Consider the following 16,332-nt stretch of genomic DNA (forward strand, 5'->3'; position numbering starts at 1 on the left):
CCATGTTTAAAAAAAGGTTATTTTTCTAAATTTCTCAAATTTTCCTGTGATTTAAATAGAAATTAAATGTCAATTTACATGAACATGAGCCAACAGTTTATGATCAGCACTTGCGTCAATTATTGATCCCAGTAGATAATGATGACGTGATTTGTTAGCCTATGAGTCGTTAATCCAGGATAAAGTCCAATAGGAAACAATCTAGCTAAGACTTGCATGAATTCCCAACAATTTTTGTAGGGGCCAATCAGTCGCCTGTTCAACTTTGAAAGATGTCATTGCATACGTGACCAATACGTACTCAGACTCAAGGTTGCTCTAAAACTATAAATAGCTCTAATTAACGACACTATGTGGTAGTTAGGAAGTCACAAACATACATAATTGTATTGGTCCTTGTAAACCATCTTCTACATATAAAAATGGCGGAAACTACCATCAATTTTGGGTCAAAGAAGTACATCTCTCTCTCTCTCTCTCTCTACAATTACCATTCAATCATATATAGCTTCTTAATTCTGTTTCTTTTGTCATTTGTACTCTTTCCGGTGATATTAGGATTGCAGTTGTTACTGGAGCCAACAAAGGGATTGGACTTGAGATTAGTAAGCAATTAGCTTCTAAAGGAGTTGGGGTGGTATTAACAGCAAGAGATGCGAAGAGAGGAGCAGAAGCAGCTGAAAGCCTAAAGGCTTCTGGTTTCTCCGATGTGGTCTTCCATCAGCTAGATGTAACTGCCCCAACTAGCATTGCTTCTTTGGCAAACTTTCTCAAAACGCAATTCAGAAAGCTTGACATATTGGTATTTGTTCCTCTGGCACCCTCATTCGACAATTTTACATGATCTATTTCTTTTTCACTTGATTAACCTCTTCTAACACACTTTTTTCTTTTCTCAATATCAATGATTCAATTGAAGGTTAACAATGCAGGAGTCCTTGGATCTGTATACCTCGCAGACGACATAGTTGGGCCAGACAATGTAAGTCGATAAAAATTGAGGTTTCGAGAGAGAGGTCTCGTAAGTTTGCACTTTATTTTGTTTAACCTGTACATCCCACATGACTATCATTAAGGTTTCAGTTTGATGAATTTAGGATTTCATCCCAAATTGTGAAGGCTTCATCTTTTTGTTATAAAATCTGTCTTATATGTTCTTTTTGTTATATCAAGTGTTAATGAATGATGGGATGTGCAGGTTAAACAAAGTACAGTGCAAACTTACGAGACAGCGGCGGATTGTTTGAAAACAAACTATTATGGAATCAAGCAACTCACAGAAGCACTTGTTCCACTACTTCAAAAATCTGAAGCTCCAAAGATAGTCAATGTCTCTTCCACACTGGGACAGCTAAGAGTACAAAACTGAAACCTTACCTTAATACTTATAGAGCAAAAGATTTTGTATTTCATATTATCATGAATGTACATATATTTATATAAAAACACACACACACACACACACACACACACACACACACATATATATATATATATATATATATATCTGTGTGTGTGTGTTTGTGTGTGTGTGTGTGACATTGATGTGGTCTATGGTCTTGACTTACAATTTGACCACACCCCATGTTGATAAACTATCTTGTTAAAATGAATAAAAAAAAATGACCCCTCCCTAGAATGACCCAGCATATACCGTCAAATTGTAAATTAAGACGATAGACCACATCAATGTCTTCAATATATAATTTAGGTTGTCAGTCTAATGGCATAACATGACATATGTTAAGCAAGATGCATAGAATTACCAAATTGGCAGTCTAATAAATGCATTACCCTTTGGATTTTAGCTTATTTCAAATGAGAAAGCAAAGAAGGAGCTAGGAGATGCGGATAACCTCACCGAGGAGAAAGTGGACAAGCTAGTTGAGGAATTTCTAGAGGATGTGAAGCATGATTCGATAGAATCCAAAGGATGGCCTTTAGATATATCTGCCTACATTGTATCAAAAGCAGCTCTTAATGCTTATACAAGAGTCGTGACAAAGAAGTATCCCCACATTGCTATTAACGCAGTTAGTCCAGGTTATACCAAAACAGATCTCAACAATAATACCGGGATTCTCACAGTTGAAGAAGCTGCACTTGGTCCTGTGAAGCTGGCTTTGATAGCCGAAACTAGAATTTCAGGCCTCTTCTTTGACCGGATTGAAGAGTCAACCTTTGATTGAGGTCAATATGACCTCGATGAACTAGATTATTTTGAGTTTTATAAGATTTCGAATCTAAATCTTTTCTGGTTGTTTGATTTTTAGAATATGTTTAATAAGTACAAATAATACCCTATGGTGTTGTATAAATATTATGATTAATAAAAGGACGCACTAAGATTTTTTATATTGAGACTTGAGGACAAGATGATTGTCGTTAAAATCCTGTTACAAATTACCATTACTATGTAAGAAGAAAAGAAGTATGGCAGCCGAGCATTTCTGAAATATAACACCTGAGTTAATCATAATGATTTCGAAATATGATTTTTTTTGTACGAATAAATTTTAGGCAGAAGAGAAGGCTATTCTCCTACCAGAGTCTCGTTGAACCGCCACCAGTAGTAACCTGACTTTCAAACTAGGGAATACATGCAACACAATCGTTGAGCGGCGGCGGTAGGCCGCAGGCACAAGACCACTTTGGACTATCATAAGACGTATCTCAAGAACCCCCGATTTTTTTTTACTCAACTACAGTCAGGCCACCTGAGGTGAGGCCCAAAAGGTTGGTGCCTCAGGCCCATTCCATCTGAGAGGCCCAAAAAGCCTATGTTATTAATGGAATAATTAATAAAAGGGAGTCTATAAAATTAACAATGTTATAGATGCAGCACAATTGGTTATGGCTTGTATCGTGCAGACCATATGCTATCACTCTGTGTTCGATTCTCAATGTTGTCTTTAATTTTTCAGCTTCATCTTGTATTTTTTTAAGGAATTTTAATCAAGGTCCAATTTCGTAGGCTATTGAAAATCCGGTTACTTTTTTTTGTTAATTGTGGTCTATCACTCTGTGTTTGATTCTCAATGTTGTCTTTAATTTTTCAGCTTGGTATCACTCTGTGTTCGATTCTCAATGTTGTCTTTAGTTTTTTTTTTTTTGTAGGAATTTTAATCAAGGTCCAATTTCGTAGGCTATTGAAAATCCGATTACTTTTTTTTGTTAATTGCGGTCTATTGACTCTTTGTTCTGTCCAATTTACCCTTTCACGTCAAGAAAGGAAACAAATTTAAATCAGCTAATATTGTAAATTTTTTTGTAATTAATGTTTTTAGTTTTTCAAATTTTTTAAAATTTTAAAATTTGAATTCGTGCATTATTAATTATACATAATCATTCTTAAAATCATAAATCAATATAAAATGAACATAACTAAACAATACAAAACTTAAAACATGAAATCAACCTAACCACGATGTATAATTAAACTCTCACGGCCTACGTCTTCTTTGAGCCCTAGTCAACTTCTAGCATCCAACCAGTGCTCGTTTTGCAGTGACCGGCACCGCCCTTGTCGCGCTACTAGTGTGTGCTGTTGCCGGACGGGTGGCTTTTTAAGGCTTTGTTTCTCAGGATGGCTTGGCTCAATGGCTGAACGATGAGTGCTAGTTTTGTTATGGTTAATACATCGTTGTGGAGGGTCATGAACACCAACTGGGGCGAGCAGACTAGAAGGGTCTAGCCGGTGGTGAATGGGCTTCATCGAGGAGGTCGGCAACAATGCGGATGGAGGGATTCGGGTCTGGCTGCTTTTCCAGGTCGTTGCTTTGTCCTCTAGAAGGCGGAGGCTGTGCGGCAAGTTGTGGCGGTAGTGGTTGAACGATGTGCGACGAGTTGCAGCGCTGTGTTAATTGGAATGAACTTGGGCCTTAGTTGGTTGTTTTGTGGGCCTTAGGCCTATATTTTTAGGGACCTATGCTTGTTAGTTTCTTACGAGCACTAATGAGTATAGTTTTAATTAACCTATTCGCTACTGTAGCTTATAGGCTAGCTCTTATGTACCACCGTGGTACCCCATAATCTCTTGCCTGTCTAGCTAATGACAGAGGAGAGGTATGTAATAGCCATTTTGGCTTGAGATCAATATATTGGCTATGCCTTCATTCAAAAAAAATAATAAAATAAAATAAAATAAAAAGAGGTATAATTAAAGAACTTGAAATCAATTTAACCAAAAAGTATGCAAGCATGAATGTTTTACCTCATATAAAGGTATATATCTTCACCTCGCAAAGAGAAAATATGGTATGTCTAGTATAAACCTAACCAAAAGATAGAAAGTGAAGAATATTTAATCAACCTAAATACAAGGTACATATAACTATAGAATACAAAATGAACTTAAAAAAACAATATACAACTAGAATTTTTAACCTCATATAGAGGTATAATTATTTTCACCTCATAAAGAGAGTTAAGTTTTTTATTCATATATCACTAGAAATTTTTCATATGATGTGTATCATATACTACATAACAAACACATGTATGACTCACTTAAATATTATACCTATAACACATATTTAAGTAACCATATATGTCTAAAACAAAGGTAAAAGCTTAACCATGTACTATACCCCATATGCAGATACATAATTAGCAAAAATTATATTTACATGACAACAAATCTTCAATCCATTGATAAGATAGAAATGATCCATGTAAGAGAGTAAATATAAAATGAAGACAAATTAAGTCAACATACAATTTTAGTACATATATATATATACCTATACTATAAAATATAAAATGAAAAAGTACACGTAGCATTTTCCTCTATCAATTCGAATATGGAATAATAAGAAAGAAGAAGATCGAAGAAGGAGAAGGAGAAGAAGGAGGAGATGAGAGAAAGAAGAAGAAGAAGAAGAAGCAGAAGGAGAAAGAGACTGAGGCAATACTTGATAGGCAAGATCAAGAAAAATAATGTCTTACACACATATGGCAAAATAATGGTGATGAAAATACCTAGCGCTCTGCTAGGGTTGGGAGAGCGCCGCTCTTGGCCTCTCTGTACCTTTCTCCATCATCGATGGAGTACCTTTCCGGCACCGATCTCGGCGCCGTTGTCTTTGCGCATGGTTCATACCGTGTCTCCTAATCGTCTATGGCTCGCATTCTTGCCTGCGACGTCTTCATGTTCTCAGATTTTCTCTTTTCGTGGTGGCTCTTGTTTGGGTGGAGAAGGGGAAGCGCGACTTGGCTGGATCGGAATGACACCGAGAGTTAGCCATCTCCGTCCAAGAAGGGCACGGCTGAAATTGGATTCAAATAGTTTTGGGTCTGGTTTGGTGGGGTTGTGGCTAGGGTTGACATGGCGGTGTGAATGGGGGAGAGTTGCTGGGGCTCGGCGCGTCCTAGATCTGGTCAGATTGGGTTCGGATCGTCTTCGGCGAATGATGGAAGTGCGGCTGTTAGAAGTTGATGGCGGCGCAATGATCAAGCTGTTGACGGTGTCGAGGCAGACCGGCGTGGAGGGCGGCGCTTGGTGTTAATCAGATGGGGCCGAGAAAGTCAGTCTTCGACGAAGGGTGGCAGAGCAACGGTCGGGGATGAGGTCAGGAAGGGGTTGGGTGCCCAAAATTTTGGGTGTCCATAGGAGTTTCCCATAGGCCTGGGCCTCTGCCATGTTGGATTTCTCAAGCAGGATTTGGGCCTATCCTCTTGAGATTTTGCAATTTGTGTATGAACCCGATGTTGTTGGGGTTCGTATTTGGGATCCAGGAGATTTTTTATGGGCCATAAATACTTCTGCTGATTGGATTTGGTGTGTTGGTTACGTAGGTAGAAGATTGCTCTCTATTCAACGTATTAATTTGCGTGGAGTAGGCAAGGTCGGTCACACTACCGCCGGTTGCCTTGATAGAAGGTTATCCTCTATTCGACGCATTTCTTTGCGTGGAAGTATGGTCGACCATACTATTGGTACCGTTTTACATAGCCCAGATTCTGTCTGGTGCTTCATCTAATGCTTAATTGCATCCCTTAGTATCCTTGCTAGGTTTTATTTCTGATGCTTTGTCGCATCTAGTATTTTTCTTATCATTTTATATTTTGATCGATGTAGTTTCTATATCTGCAAGTTGTAATTTTTCTTATTATTATTTTTAATAAAATGGTTGACTATTACTCTAAAAAAAAAAAAATAATGTCTTAATATATATAAAATTATCAAGAAACTTATAACATATATTAAACTATCAGCAGCCAAAAGAAAGAAAAGTTTTCTCTCTAGAACTAGGGTTTCCCCGTTAAAAAAAAAAAATTTACTCGTCCGGCGGCGCACCCTCGTCGGCGCGGGCTTCTGGCCTCGTCGGCGCGTAGTGTGTGCAGCCGGACAGGATCTGGCCTTCGTGGTGATGCTTCTCTCTGAGGGCGAGGATGGTGGTGGCCGAGATTGGGCCGCTGTTGAGATCAAACCACTCGCTCCCGAGCGGTTCAGATCAGAATTTAGGTCGAGTATGTTGGATGGCCGGTTAGGCAGCAGTGCTTGGCAAGGGATGGATGGGGACAGGCGGTCTGGAGGGATGAGATGGAGGTTTAGCGTGGTTGCTGCTATGGCGTTGATCTGCGGTTCTGGGGTTCCGTCCTCTTCATGGTGTAGCGCCGGCCCGGTGGTAGTCGCTTGAAACCTGTTGGGTCGGGGTTGGGGTTTGGGGATCAGGTTGTCTTGGATTGGGGTTGTGAGTATTGCCCCTGGATCTGGTTGGGATAGGGTGACCGGAATAGCTGGGCTTTGGGACAATCGAGTTGGCGGGGCGCTGACAGAGGTGATCGTCGGCAAGTGGGAGATCGATGCAGGCGAGGGCGATCTGATGCAGGTTGGGGAGTTCAGATGCTGGCGGTGGTATACGGCAGACGGTGGCCTGATGTAGGCGAGGCTCCAATGCATGCGGTGGTGTTTGCAGGTGGTGGTGGGTGTGGCGGCCTGCTGAGAGTTTTTGGTGTTTGGTTTCTTTATTTGGTTTTCATCAATAAGTGTTTTGTAGGTTTTTTTAGCTTTAGTTGTTGGGTCGCACTGCAATTTTTGGTAATCTTCTCTTCGCCGGTCGAGAGGTCATTCCTGTTCTGGAGTTAGGTCAGCAGCGGTGGCGAAAATGTCTGGCTATAGACAATCATCCTTGGCCTTCTAGTGGGTCCTTCCTGCCTGAGATCGGGTCGAAGGCGATGGCGATTTGGAGCAGTGGTGAATGGATGGTGTTGACAAGAGGGTGGTGATGGTGTTGAGTTTTTTAGTCCCAGGTCTGATTGTCTGGCAACCTTTTTGGTCGGGTTTAGGTCACAATGAGTGTTGGCTTGGTCGATCAAACGCTGGTCAGGAGGACTCTGGTGGGTGAGTTTAGTGTCGACACAAGTAAGTTGTCTAGTTTAGAGTTCTTACTGGCTGGACGAGAGGTGAGATGTCAAGGATTCACTGCTCCTGCGCTTTTGTCTGTCATACAGTTGTAGTGCAAGTTTAGAATCAGTCATATTAGATTTCCAGTGTGAAGTCTAGAGGCCATTTCTGCGTAAGAGGTGTCGCCTATAACTCATTGTAAGCAGTTTCATTATTAATGAAGTTCTTATTTGATAAAAAAAAAAAAAAAAAACTTATAACATAAATTACGATCAAATTATCTCTATTTTTTTTTCTTTGGGCTACAGTTTCTAGTTTTAACATGTAGAGAATCTCATTTCCGATCCTGACTGCAATACACCATCAGTGGACCCATGGATTCTGATGGGTAGGGTGACTAGAGTCGTACGCTTCAACCAAATTACTCACCAACAGTGGCGGAACCAGGATGAAAATTAGGGGTGGGCTAATTTAAAAAGCTTACAATTTTTTTTTTTTTTGTCGAAGATGATTCCAAGAATTTTGGGACTCAAGTTTATAAGAAATACTAATGGAGCATGCTGGAATTAAAGAAAAAAAAAAGACGAGAAAAAAATTAACAGGCTAGATTGCCTTTAAGAGAAGAAACTTAACAGAAAAGAAAAAAAAAGAGAATGGGAGAAGAAAATGGGAAAAAGACAAAAAAAAAAAAAAAAAAAAAACAGGAACAAAAGGGGAAAAAATGCCCAAAAAGGAGAAGGAAATGGGAAAACAGCAACATAAGGGGGTTGTGAGGACTCGAACCAAGGTGGGATCTTAGTAAGAAAAAAGACAACTCCACAAGTTGCCAACTGAACCAACGTTAAACTCCAACAACAAACGCACACTTATAGTATATAAACTATGCCAAGAATTTTGGGTTGGGCTATAGCCCAAGCAGCCCTTCACGTAGTTCCGCCACTGCTCACCAACAAGAGACTGTTGATAGTGGTGATCAATCTTGAATTGGGGCTCAACTACAAGCACGCCCTTACTAACTTATTGGCTGAAAATATTATGTTTTCAGACTCTATAAATGTTACGAGTTATTACTTAATACTTGCCAACTGGAATTTCTGGCATCTACATTGAACTGACGTACTGAAGAGTCAACCTTTGATTGAGATCAATGTGATCCAAATGAATTGTATATTTGTATTAATACTGCTTTAAGTTTATGAGACTAGCTTGTTCTGGTTATCTGATATTCAGAATGGCTTTAATAAGGCACTAGTACCACGATGGCCAGCTTGTATTATTTGGCTCTGTTTGGTCATCTATTACTGAGGTAGATTAACATGATTCAAACCTAATTTCTTCCGTTACATAACATCTTTTCTTCGAAGTTTCTAACAATTACTGAAAACGCGAAGATATACCGGCACTCCTCCTTGCTTTGAATGCATGGTACTTGCATCATATCATTACCTGGCGTAATGATTCAGAAATATATATGATTTGAGACTCCATTAGGTTCCAGCATGGGGTTAAATATTTTTTGCAGTCAATTTTGTAATGGTTTTTAATTATTCGTCGTTGTTAACTGAGGGTCATTGCATACGACATACTTGCGCCACAGATTGAACAAGTATTTATATCATAGTATTTCTTGACTTTCAATTCCTATGATATAATTAATGACAAAGGATCAAAAAGCTCCTCCACAAAGAAAAGAAATTATAATTTGACTTGCTGGTTTTTATATAGAGTACGTTATATAGTTTAATACACTGTTCTGTAATACAGGTCAACAATGCAGGAGTTAACGGAATCACAGTGATCGGAGGGAATGCAAAGAACTTAACTTATCATGTGATCGGAGGGAATCACAGTCGTCGTTGTTAACTGAGGGTCATTGCATACGACATACTTGCGCCACAGATATCAAATCTGTCGGACAGTTAATGGTCAATGTCTCTTCGAAGTAATACTATGAATTCCCAACAATTTTTGTAGGGGACAATCAGTCGACTGTTCAACTTTGAAAGATGTCATTGCATACGTGACCAATACGTACTCAGACTCAAGGTTGCTCTAAAACTATAAATAGCTCTAATTAACGACACTATGTGGTAGTTAGGAAGTCACAAACATACATAATTGTATTGGTCCTTGTAAACCATCTTCTACATATAAAAATGGCGGAAACTACCATCAATTTTGGGTCAAAGAAGTACATCTCTCTCTCTCTCTCTCTACAATTACCATTCAATCATATATAGCTTCTTAATTCTGTTTCTTTTGTCATTTGAACTTTTTCCGGTGATATTAGGATTGCAGTTGTTACTGGAGCCAACAAAGGGATTGGACTTGAGATTAGTAAGCAATTAGCTTCTAAAGGAGTTGGGGTGGTGTTAACAGCAAGAGATGTGAAGAGAGGAACAGAAGCTGCTGAAAGCCTAAAGGCTTCTGGTTTCTCCGATGTGGTCTTCCATCAGCTAGATGTAACTGCCCCAACTAGCATTGCTTCTTTGGCAAACTTTCTCAAAACGCAATTCAGAAAGCTTGACATATTGGTATTTGTTCCTCTGGCACCCTTATTTGACAATTTTATATGATCTATTTCTTTTTCACTTGATTAACCACTTCTAACACACTTTTTTTTTTTCTTTATTAAATTGAAGGTTAACAATGCAGGAGTCCTTGGATGTGTATACCTCGCTGACGACATAGTTGGGCCTAACGATGTAAGTCAATAAAAAATTGAAGTTTCATTTTTTTTTGGGGGGGGGGAGGGGGGGGGGGGGGGGGTGTTTGGGTTTAGGATTTCATCCCATATTGTGAAGGCTTCATCTTTTTGTCATAAAATCTGTCTTATATGTTTTTTTGTTATATCAAGTGTCAATGAATGATGAGATGTGCAGGTTAAACAAAATAAAGTGCAAACTTACGAGACAGCGGCGGATTGTTTGAAAACAAACTATTATGGAATCAAGCAACTCACAGAAGCACTTGTTCCACTACTTCAAAAATCTGAAGCTCCAAAGATAGTCAATGTCTCTTCCTCACGGGGACAGCTGAGAGTACAAAACTGAAACTTTACCTTAATACTTTAAAAGATATTGAATTTCATATTATCATGTACATATAATTATATAAAAACACACACACATAAGACATTGATGCGGTCTATGGTCTTGACTTACAATTTGACCCCACCCCTCGTCAATAACGAGATCCGTTAAAATGAATAAAAAAATTGATCCCTCACTAGAATGACTCCGTAAATAGTAAGTCAAGACGATAGACCACATCAATATCTTCAATATATAGTTTAGGTTGTCAGTCTAATAGCACAACATGACATATTTTAAGCAAGATACACAGTGTTACCAAATTGGCAGTCTAATAAATGCATTACCCTTGGGTTTCTAGCTTATTTCAAATGAGAAAGCAAAGAAGGAGCTAGGAGATGTGGATAACCTCACCGAGGAGAAAGTGGACAAGCTAGTCGAGGAATTTCTAGAGGATGTGAAGCAGGATTCGATAAAATCCAAAGGATGGCCTTTAGATATATCTGCCTACATTGTATCAAAAGCAGCTCTTAATGCTTATACAAGAGTCATGGCAAAGAAGTATCCCCACATCGCTATAAACGCAGTTGGTCCAGGTTATACCAAAACAGATCTCAACAATAATACCGGGATTCTCACAGTTGAAGAAGCTGCACTAGGTCCTGTGAAGCTGGCTTTGATAGCCGAAACTGGAATTTCAGGCCTCTTCTTTAACCGGAATGAAGAGTCAACCTTTGATTGAGGTCAATGTGATCTCGATGAACTAGATTATTTTGAGTTTTATAAGATTTCGAATCTAAATCTTCCTGGTTGTTCGATTTTTAGAATATGTTTAATAAGTACAAATACCCATGGAGTTGGAACTATATTATGATTATTAAACGAGGCACTAAGATGTTTTATATTGAGATTTGAGGACAAGATGATTGTTAAAATCCTGTTACAAATTACCATTACTATATAAGAAGTAAAGAAGTATGGCAGCCGAGCATTTCTGAAGTATAACACCTGAGTTAATCATAATGATTTTCAAAATAGGGTTTTTGTCCATTTACCCCATTTCTAGGGATTTTTTTCCCACTAACCCCATTGAGTTTTTTTAATTCTCTCTTACCCAATACACTCTAAGGGAGTCTTCCCTAATACCCCATTAAGATTTTTTTTTTGTTTTTAATTTTTTTTTAATACCATTTTACCCCTCACCCCTTATTTACTTAGAGAGAGAGAGAGAGAGAGAGAAAATAGAAGAGAGAGAAACTATAGGAAACTTCGCCGGAATCCGGTCACCGGCCGCCGGAATCCGGCCAACTTTCGCCGGATTCCGGCCAACTTTCACCGGAATCCGGTCACCGGCTGCCGCCCACCGGAATTTGTTGAAAATCTCACCGGAAAGTTTTTTTGCCCCCAATAGACATCTATTGCCCCCTAATAGAGGGGCAATAGACGTCTATTGCCCCCTAATAGACGTCTATTGGGGGCCAATAGACGACTATCAGCCATGTATTGCCCCCCAATAGACGTCTATTGCCCCCCAATAGAACTTTCAGTCGCCAGAATAAGAACTAATCTTCCTAGATTTAGACAAATAAAACTTTGATTAAAGAAAAAAAATGAGAATATTACATCAATTCAAAACGTCTATTGCCCCCCAATAGACCTTTAACAGACCTGTATTGCCCCCAATAGACGACTATTGCCCTTCGATAAAACTTTTTTTTTTCTTTTTTCATTCCTTCTAAGCCTTCTGCCCCATTTTACCAAAAAAAAAAAAAAACAAACAAACAGAGATGAGGTTTGGCACTTGTTGTTTTACAAATGCTACAAAGATGAGCTTAACAACAAAACTTTACATGGAAAGCTAGAAACATGATTGGACTTTTTGCATTACATTAATTCTATTACACAAAGATCAAAGCGCACTAAACCAAATCAACAATATAAGAATCTAAATTCCAAGCACTTGCTACTCCATGCAAACATTTGCCACAAGTCATATTATTGATGTTGGAGCTCCGTTGTCTGAGTAGACTATTTTATTCGCTTAATTATGAGAAGCTGGGCATAAACATTGAAACTTGGACAAAGAGAGAGAAAAAGTATCAGATCGGAAAACGAACAGTACCAGGTGAGAGAAAAAGTATCAAATCGAAAACGCAAAATGAAAATGAAGATCTGAGCAAAGAGAAAGAGAAGAAAAAGAAGAGAGGCTCGAGTCTGACCTTGGAGTAACTCAGCGAGAGAGAGGCGCCAGCTGCACGAACTCGCCGCCGTCTTCTGGGCTGCACAAACAGGCCGCCGGCTGCACGAGCGTCGGCTTCTGGGCTACACGACCATCGCCGGCTGGGAGAAAGAGAGAAAGAGAGAGAGAGAGAGAGTCAGATCAGAGAGGGTGGAGAGAGAGAGAGGGGAGAGTCAGATCAGAGAGGAGAGAGAGCTCGATGGCATATGGTATAATTTATTAATTTGGCTGAGGGTAAAATTGTCTTTTTAAGTTAAATTGGGTAGTGGGGAATAAAAATCTGTTGCTGGGGTAAGTGGGATAATTTTGGCTTATTTTGGTGCTTTTGGTCAAGGACCCTTGAAAATATGATTTTTCTTGTACGAATAAAGTTTAGGCATAAGAGAAGGCTATTCTCCTACCAAAGTCTTGTTGAACCGCCACCAATAACCTGACTTTCAAATTGGGAAATACATGCAGCACAACAGATGAGCGGCGGCGGTAGACCTCAGGCAGAAGGCCACTTTGGACTACCATGAGACGTATCTCAAGGCCAGACCTGAGATGAGGCCCAAAAGGTTGGTGCCTCAGGCCCATTTCATTTGACGGGCCCAAAAAGCCTATATTACTAATGGAATAAATAAAAGAGAGTCTATAAAATTAACAATGCGCGCTGCAGATGTAGCACAATTGGCTAAGGCTTCTTTTGTGCAAACCATATGCTTTGTGACTTTGTGTTTGATTCTCAATGTTGTCTTTAATTTTTCATCTTTATCTTGTATTTTTTTTAGGAATTTTAATCAAGGTCCAATTTTGTAGTTTGATAGTGGATGTAATCCTATTACTTTTTCTTTGTTAATTGCAGTCTATTGACTATTATGTCCATTTACCCTTTCAAGTCAAGAAAGGAAACAAATTTAAAATACCTAATATTGTAAATTTTTCATTATTATTGTTTTAAATTTTTCAAATTTTTTAAATTTTTTCATATTTTTTAAATTTTTTCATATTTTAAATTTTTTTTTTTTTTTTTAAAAAAAAAAAACCCCACCCCATTCCCACCCTTGATAGGGCTCGAACTCTTGACCTCTTATATATGAGACTAAAGCCTTACCACCCCACCAAACACACACACCCTTCATATTTTAAAACTTGAATTCACGCATTAGTAATTATACATAATCATTCCAAAACTCATAAATCAATATAAATGAAAAATAACTAAACAATACAAAACTTAAAACATCAAATCAACCTAACCACGAGGTATAATTAGACTCTCGCCGCCTACCTCTTCTTTGAACCCTAGCCAACTTCCGGCATCCAAACAGTGCTCGTTCGGTAGTGGCCGGCATCAGTGCTGCCCTTGTCACACTGCTAGGGTGTGCTGCTTCCGGACGGGTGGCTTTTTAAGGCTTAGTTTCTTGAGATAGCTTGGCTCAATGGCTTAACGATGAGCGCTAGTTTTGTTCTGGTTAATATATCGTTGTGGAGGGTCGTGAACACCAACTGGGGCGAGCAGATTGGAAGGTTCCAGGAGCCGTTGAGGGGACTTCATTGAGGAGGTCGGCGACGATGCGGATGCAAGGGATTTTGGTCTTGCTACTTTTCCTGGTCGTTGCTTTGTCCTCTAGGTGGCGGAGGCTGTGCAGCATGTCTGGGCGACAAGTCGTGGCGGTGGTGGTTGCACGGTGTGCGACGGGTTGCAGCGCTGTGTTGATTGGAATGAACTTGGGCCTTAGTTGGGCCTAGGGTTTGGTTGTCTTGTGGGAATTGGGCCTCTAGTTTAGTTTTAGCTTCTTCTTTTTTTCCCTAAATAATTCCCTATATTTTTAGGGACCTATGCTTGTTAGTTTCTTACGAGCACTAATGAGTATAGTTTTACTTAGCCTATTCTCTATTGCAACTTGTAGGCTTACTTTTATTAAGTGAGCACAAATGTGTAATGAGTGGTCTATACTTATGTACCACCGTGGTACCCCCACAACCTCTTGCATGTCTAGCTAATGGCAGTGGAGAGGTATGTAATAGCCATTTTGGCTTAAGATCAATATATTAGCTATGCCTAAAAAAAAAAAAAAAAGGTATAATTAAAGAACTTGAAATCAATTTAACCAAAAAGTATGCAAGCATGAATGTTTTACCTCATATAAAGGTATATTATATTCACCTCGCAAAGAGAAAATATGGTATGTCTAGTAAAAAAACACTAAATGAACTTATCAAAACAATATACAACTAGAATGTTTAACCTCATATAGAGGTATAATTATTTTCACCTCATAAAGAGTTAAGTTTTTTATTCACATATCACTAGAAAATTTTCATATGATATGTATCATTAACACATGTATGACTCACTTAAATATTATACCTATAAGACATGTATTTAAGTGACCATATATGTAGTTGTTTAGAAGTGAAAACACCCTAGGGGAGATTCTCTCTCAACCCTAGCAAAACCAACAGCGACCTATCGCTTATCTTTTCCATTCTTATGCTCCAATTCTCAATGGCTTCCATCTACTCTGTCACAGCTAGTTTTGCCACCTCCTTGGCACTCGCTGAAGGGGGTAACACTCCAGATTTGGGGAAGATTGGGGGAAGACCCGTACTCAGATCCTCTTAGTCTTTTCTCCTTGGGAAACCGCTAACTCGTTGGCCGGTTGACTCTATAGCATTCAAGTCGCACTTCCTCCGGATATGGATGGTGGGAAAGGACTTCAAGGTGCAGGAACAGGCTGATAATCCCTTTCTGTTTTCCTTCAAAACAGCACGAGATCGTAACAAGGTTCTCAAGGGTGGAGTTTGGTGTTTTGATCGTTCTCCAGTCTGCCTAGAGGAGTACGACAGTGTCCTCCCCATTGCCGAGGTTCTAATGAAGCATGTCCTCATTTGGGTTAGAGTTTTTTGCATTCCTCCTCTTTATGAAGAACCAGACAACTTCATACTCGTTTGGAATCTCTTAGGTGTCTATTTGGGCTATGACAAAAATGAGTTCAGGAAAGGAATCATTCGTATCCTATTTTCTCATGACATATCTAAATATATCTTACTTGACCATAGGATTTTCTTGGCCGCAGGGGGTTTAACCCTTGTTAAATTTTCAATTCGAACAACTCAAAGGCAGAAGTTCTCAGTGTGGTCTTGTTATTCACTCGGGGGACAAGTGTGAAGAGCCTAATTATGTAATATCTACATCTAGGGTTCAACCCATCTGGAAGCCCATTCTCCTTTTTGGCTCAAACCCATCGTGAACTACCCAAACCCTCATCTTCCTTGCTGAAAAAGAAGAAGCCTGTTATTCGGAAATTGGAAAGGTCGGCCTCTGGTCTTAGTTCAACTGGTGATACTGTGCACAACACGGTAGAGACTGAAGTAATAGAGCCTGAGGCAGCACAGCTGGATCAGGATACGGAGCAAGTTCTGGCGGTGGCTTTTGGTTTGGCACCGAGTCTGGTGATTAGAGCGGCTTCTGCGGACTCTAATGCATTTATGCAGGCTGAGCAGACAGAGACCTTGATCTCCAAGAAACGAGGTCGGAATGGAGGCTGTACTCCTTCCCCAAAGAAGTTCAAAACAATTCTGGGAGGTAAACTTCTTACCCTCCAAGCTGATGCACTAGGTTTGGTAGAAGCTGATACTAAGGTGGAGTGTGTGCTATTGAAGCAAGGCCACTCGGAAGCAAGAACAAGAATCCTCGCTCCTACAAGAAGCCGGGTGTAACTCCATTA

At 39.4% G+C, this 16,332-nt stretch overlaps 2 protein-coding genes across 2 annotated transcripts; both read left to right on the plus strand.

Moving 5' to 3' along the window:
* The first annotated feature begins 337 nt into the window (after nt 1–337).
* Nucleotides 338–2,355, plus strand: LOC133746443 (short-chain dehydrogenase/reductase 2b-like). The gene is made up of 5 exons (XM_062174628.1): nt 338–457; nt 559–802; nt 920–982; nt 1,199–1,357; nt 1,809–2,355. Exons 1-5 carry the CDS (start codon nt 423–425, stop codon nt 2,187–2,189), a joined length of 882 nt encoding a protein of 293 aa, XP_062030612.1. The 5' UTR covers nt 338–422; the 3' UTR covers nt 2,190–2,355.
* Nucleotides 2,356–9,449: 7,094 nt separating this feature from the next.
* Nucleotides 9,450–11,357, plus strand: LOC133746444 ((+)-neomenthol dehydrogenase-like). Its single transcript, XM_062174629.1, has 5 exons — nt 9,450–9,539; nt 9,639–9,882; nt 9,991–10,053; nt 10,231–10,389; nt 10,742–11,357. Exons 1-5 carry the CDS (start codon nt 9,505–9,507, stop codon nt 11,120–11,122), a joined length of 882 nt encoding a protein of 293 aa, XP_062030613.1. The 5' UTR covers nt 9,450–9,504; the 3' UTR covers nt 11,123–11,357.
* The last annotated feature ends 4,975 nt before the right edge of the window (nt 11,358–16,332 follow it).

The sequence above is a fragment of the Rosa rugosa genome, chromosome 4 (genome assembly GCF_958449725.1).
Source record: "Rosa rugosa chromosome 4, drRosRugo1.1, whole genome shotgun sequence".
NCBI classification, from domain to species: Eukaryota; Viridiplantae; Streptophyta; class Magnoliopsida; order Rosales; family Rosaceae; genus Rosa; species Rosa rugosa.

Excerpts from the sequence above, each read along its gene's own strand:
- LOC133746443 (XM_062174628.1), top strand. The coding sequence starts at position 423 with ATGGCGGAAACTACCATCAATTTTGGGTCAAAGAA. Across the intron at positions 458-558 it reads ATCAATTTTGGGTCAAAGAA|GATTGCAGTTGTTACTGGAG; the intron begins GTACATCTCTCT and ends CGGTGATATTAG. Across the intron at positions 1,358-1,808 it reads CCACACTGGGACAGCTAAGA|CTTATTTCAAATGAGAAAGC; the intron begins GTACAAAACTGA and ends TTTGGATTTTAG.
- LOC133746444 (XM_062174629.1), top strand. The coding sequence starts at position 9,505 with ATGGCGGAAACTACCATCAATTTTGGGTCAAAGAA. Across the intron at positions 9,540-9,638 it reads ATCAATTTTGGGTCAAAGAA|GATTGCAGTTGTTACTGGAG; the intron begins GTACATCTCTCT and ends CGGTGATATTAG. Across the intron at positions 10,054-10,230 it reads ACATAGTTGGGCCTAACGAT|GTTAAACAAAATAAAGTGCA; the intron begins GTAAGTCAATAA and ends TGAGATGTGCAG.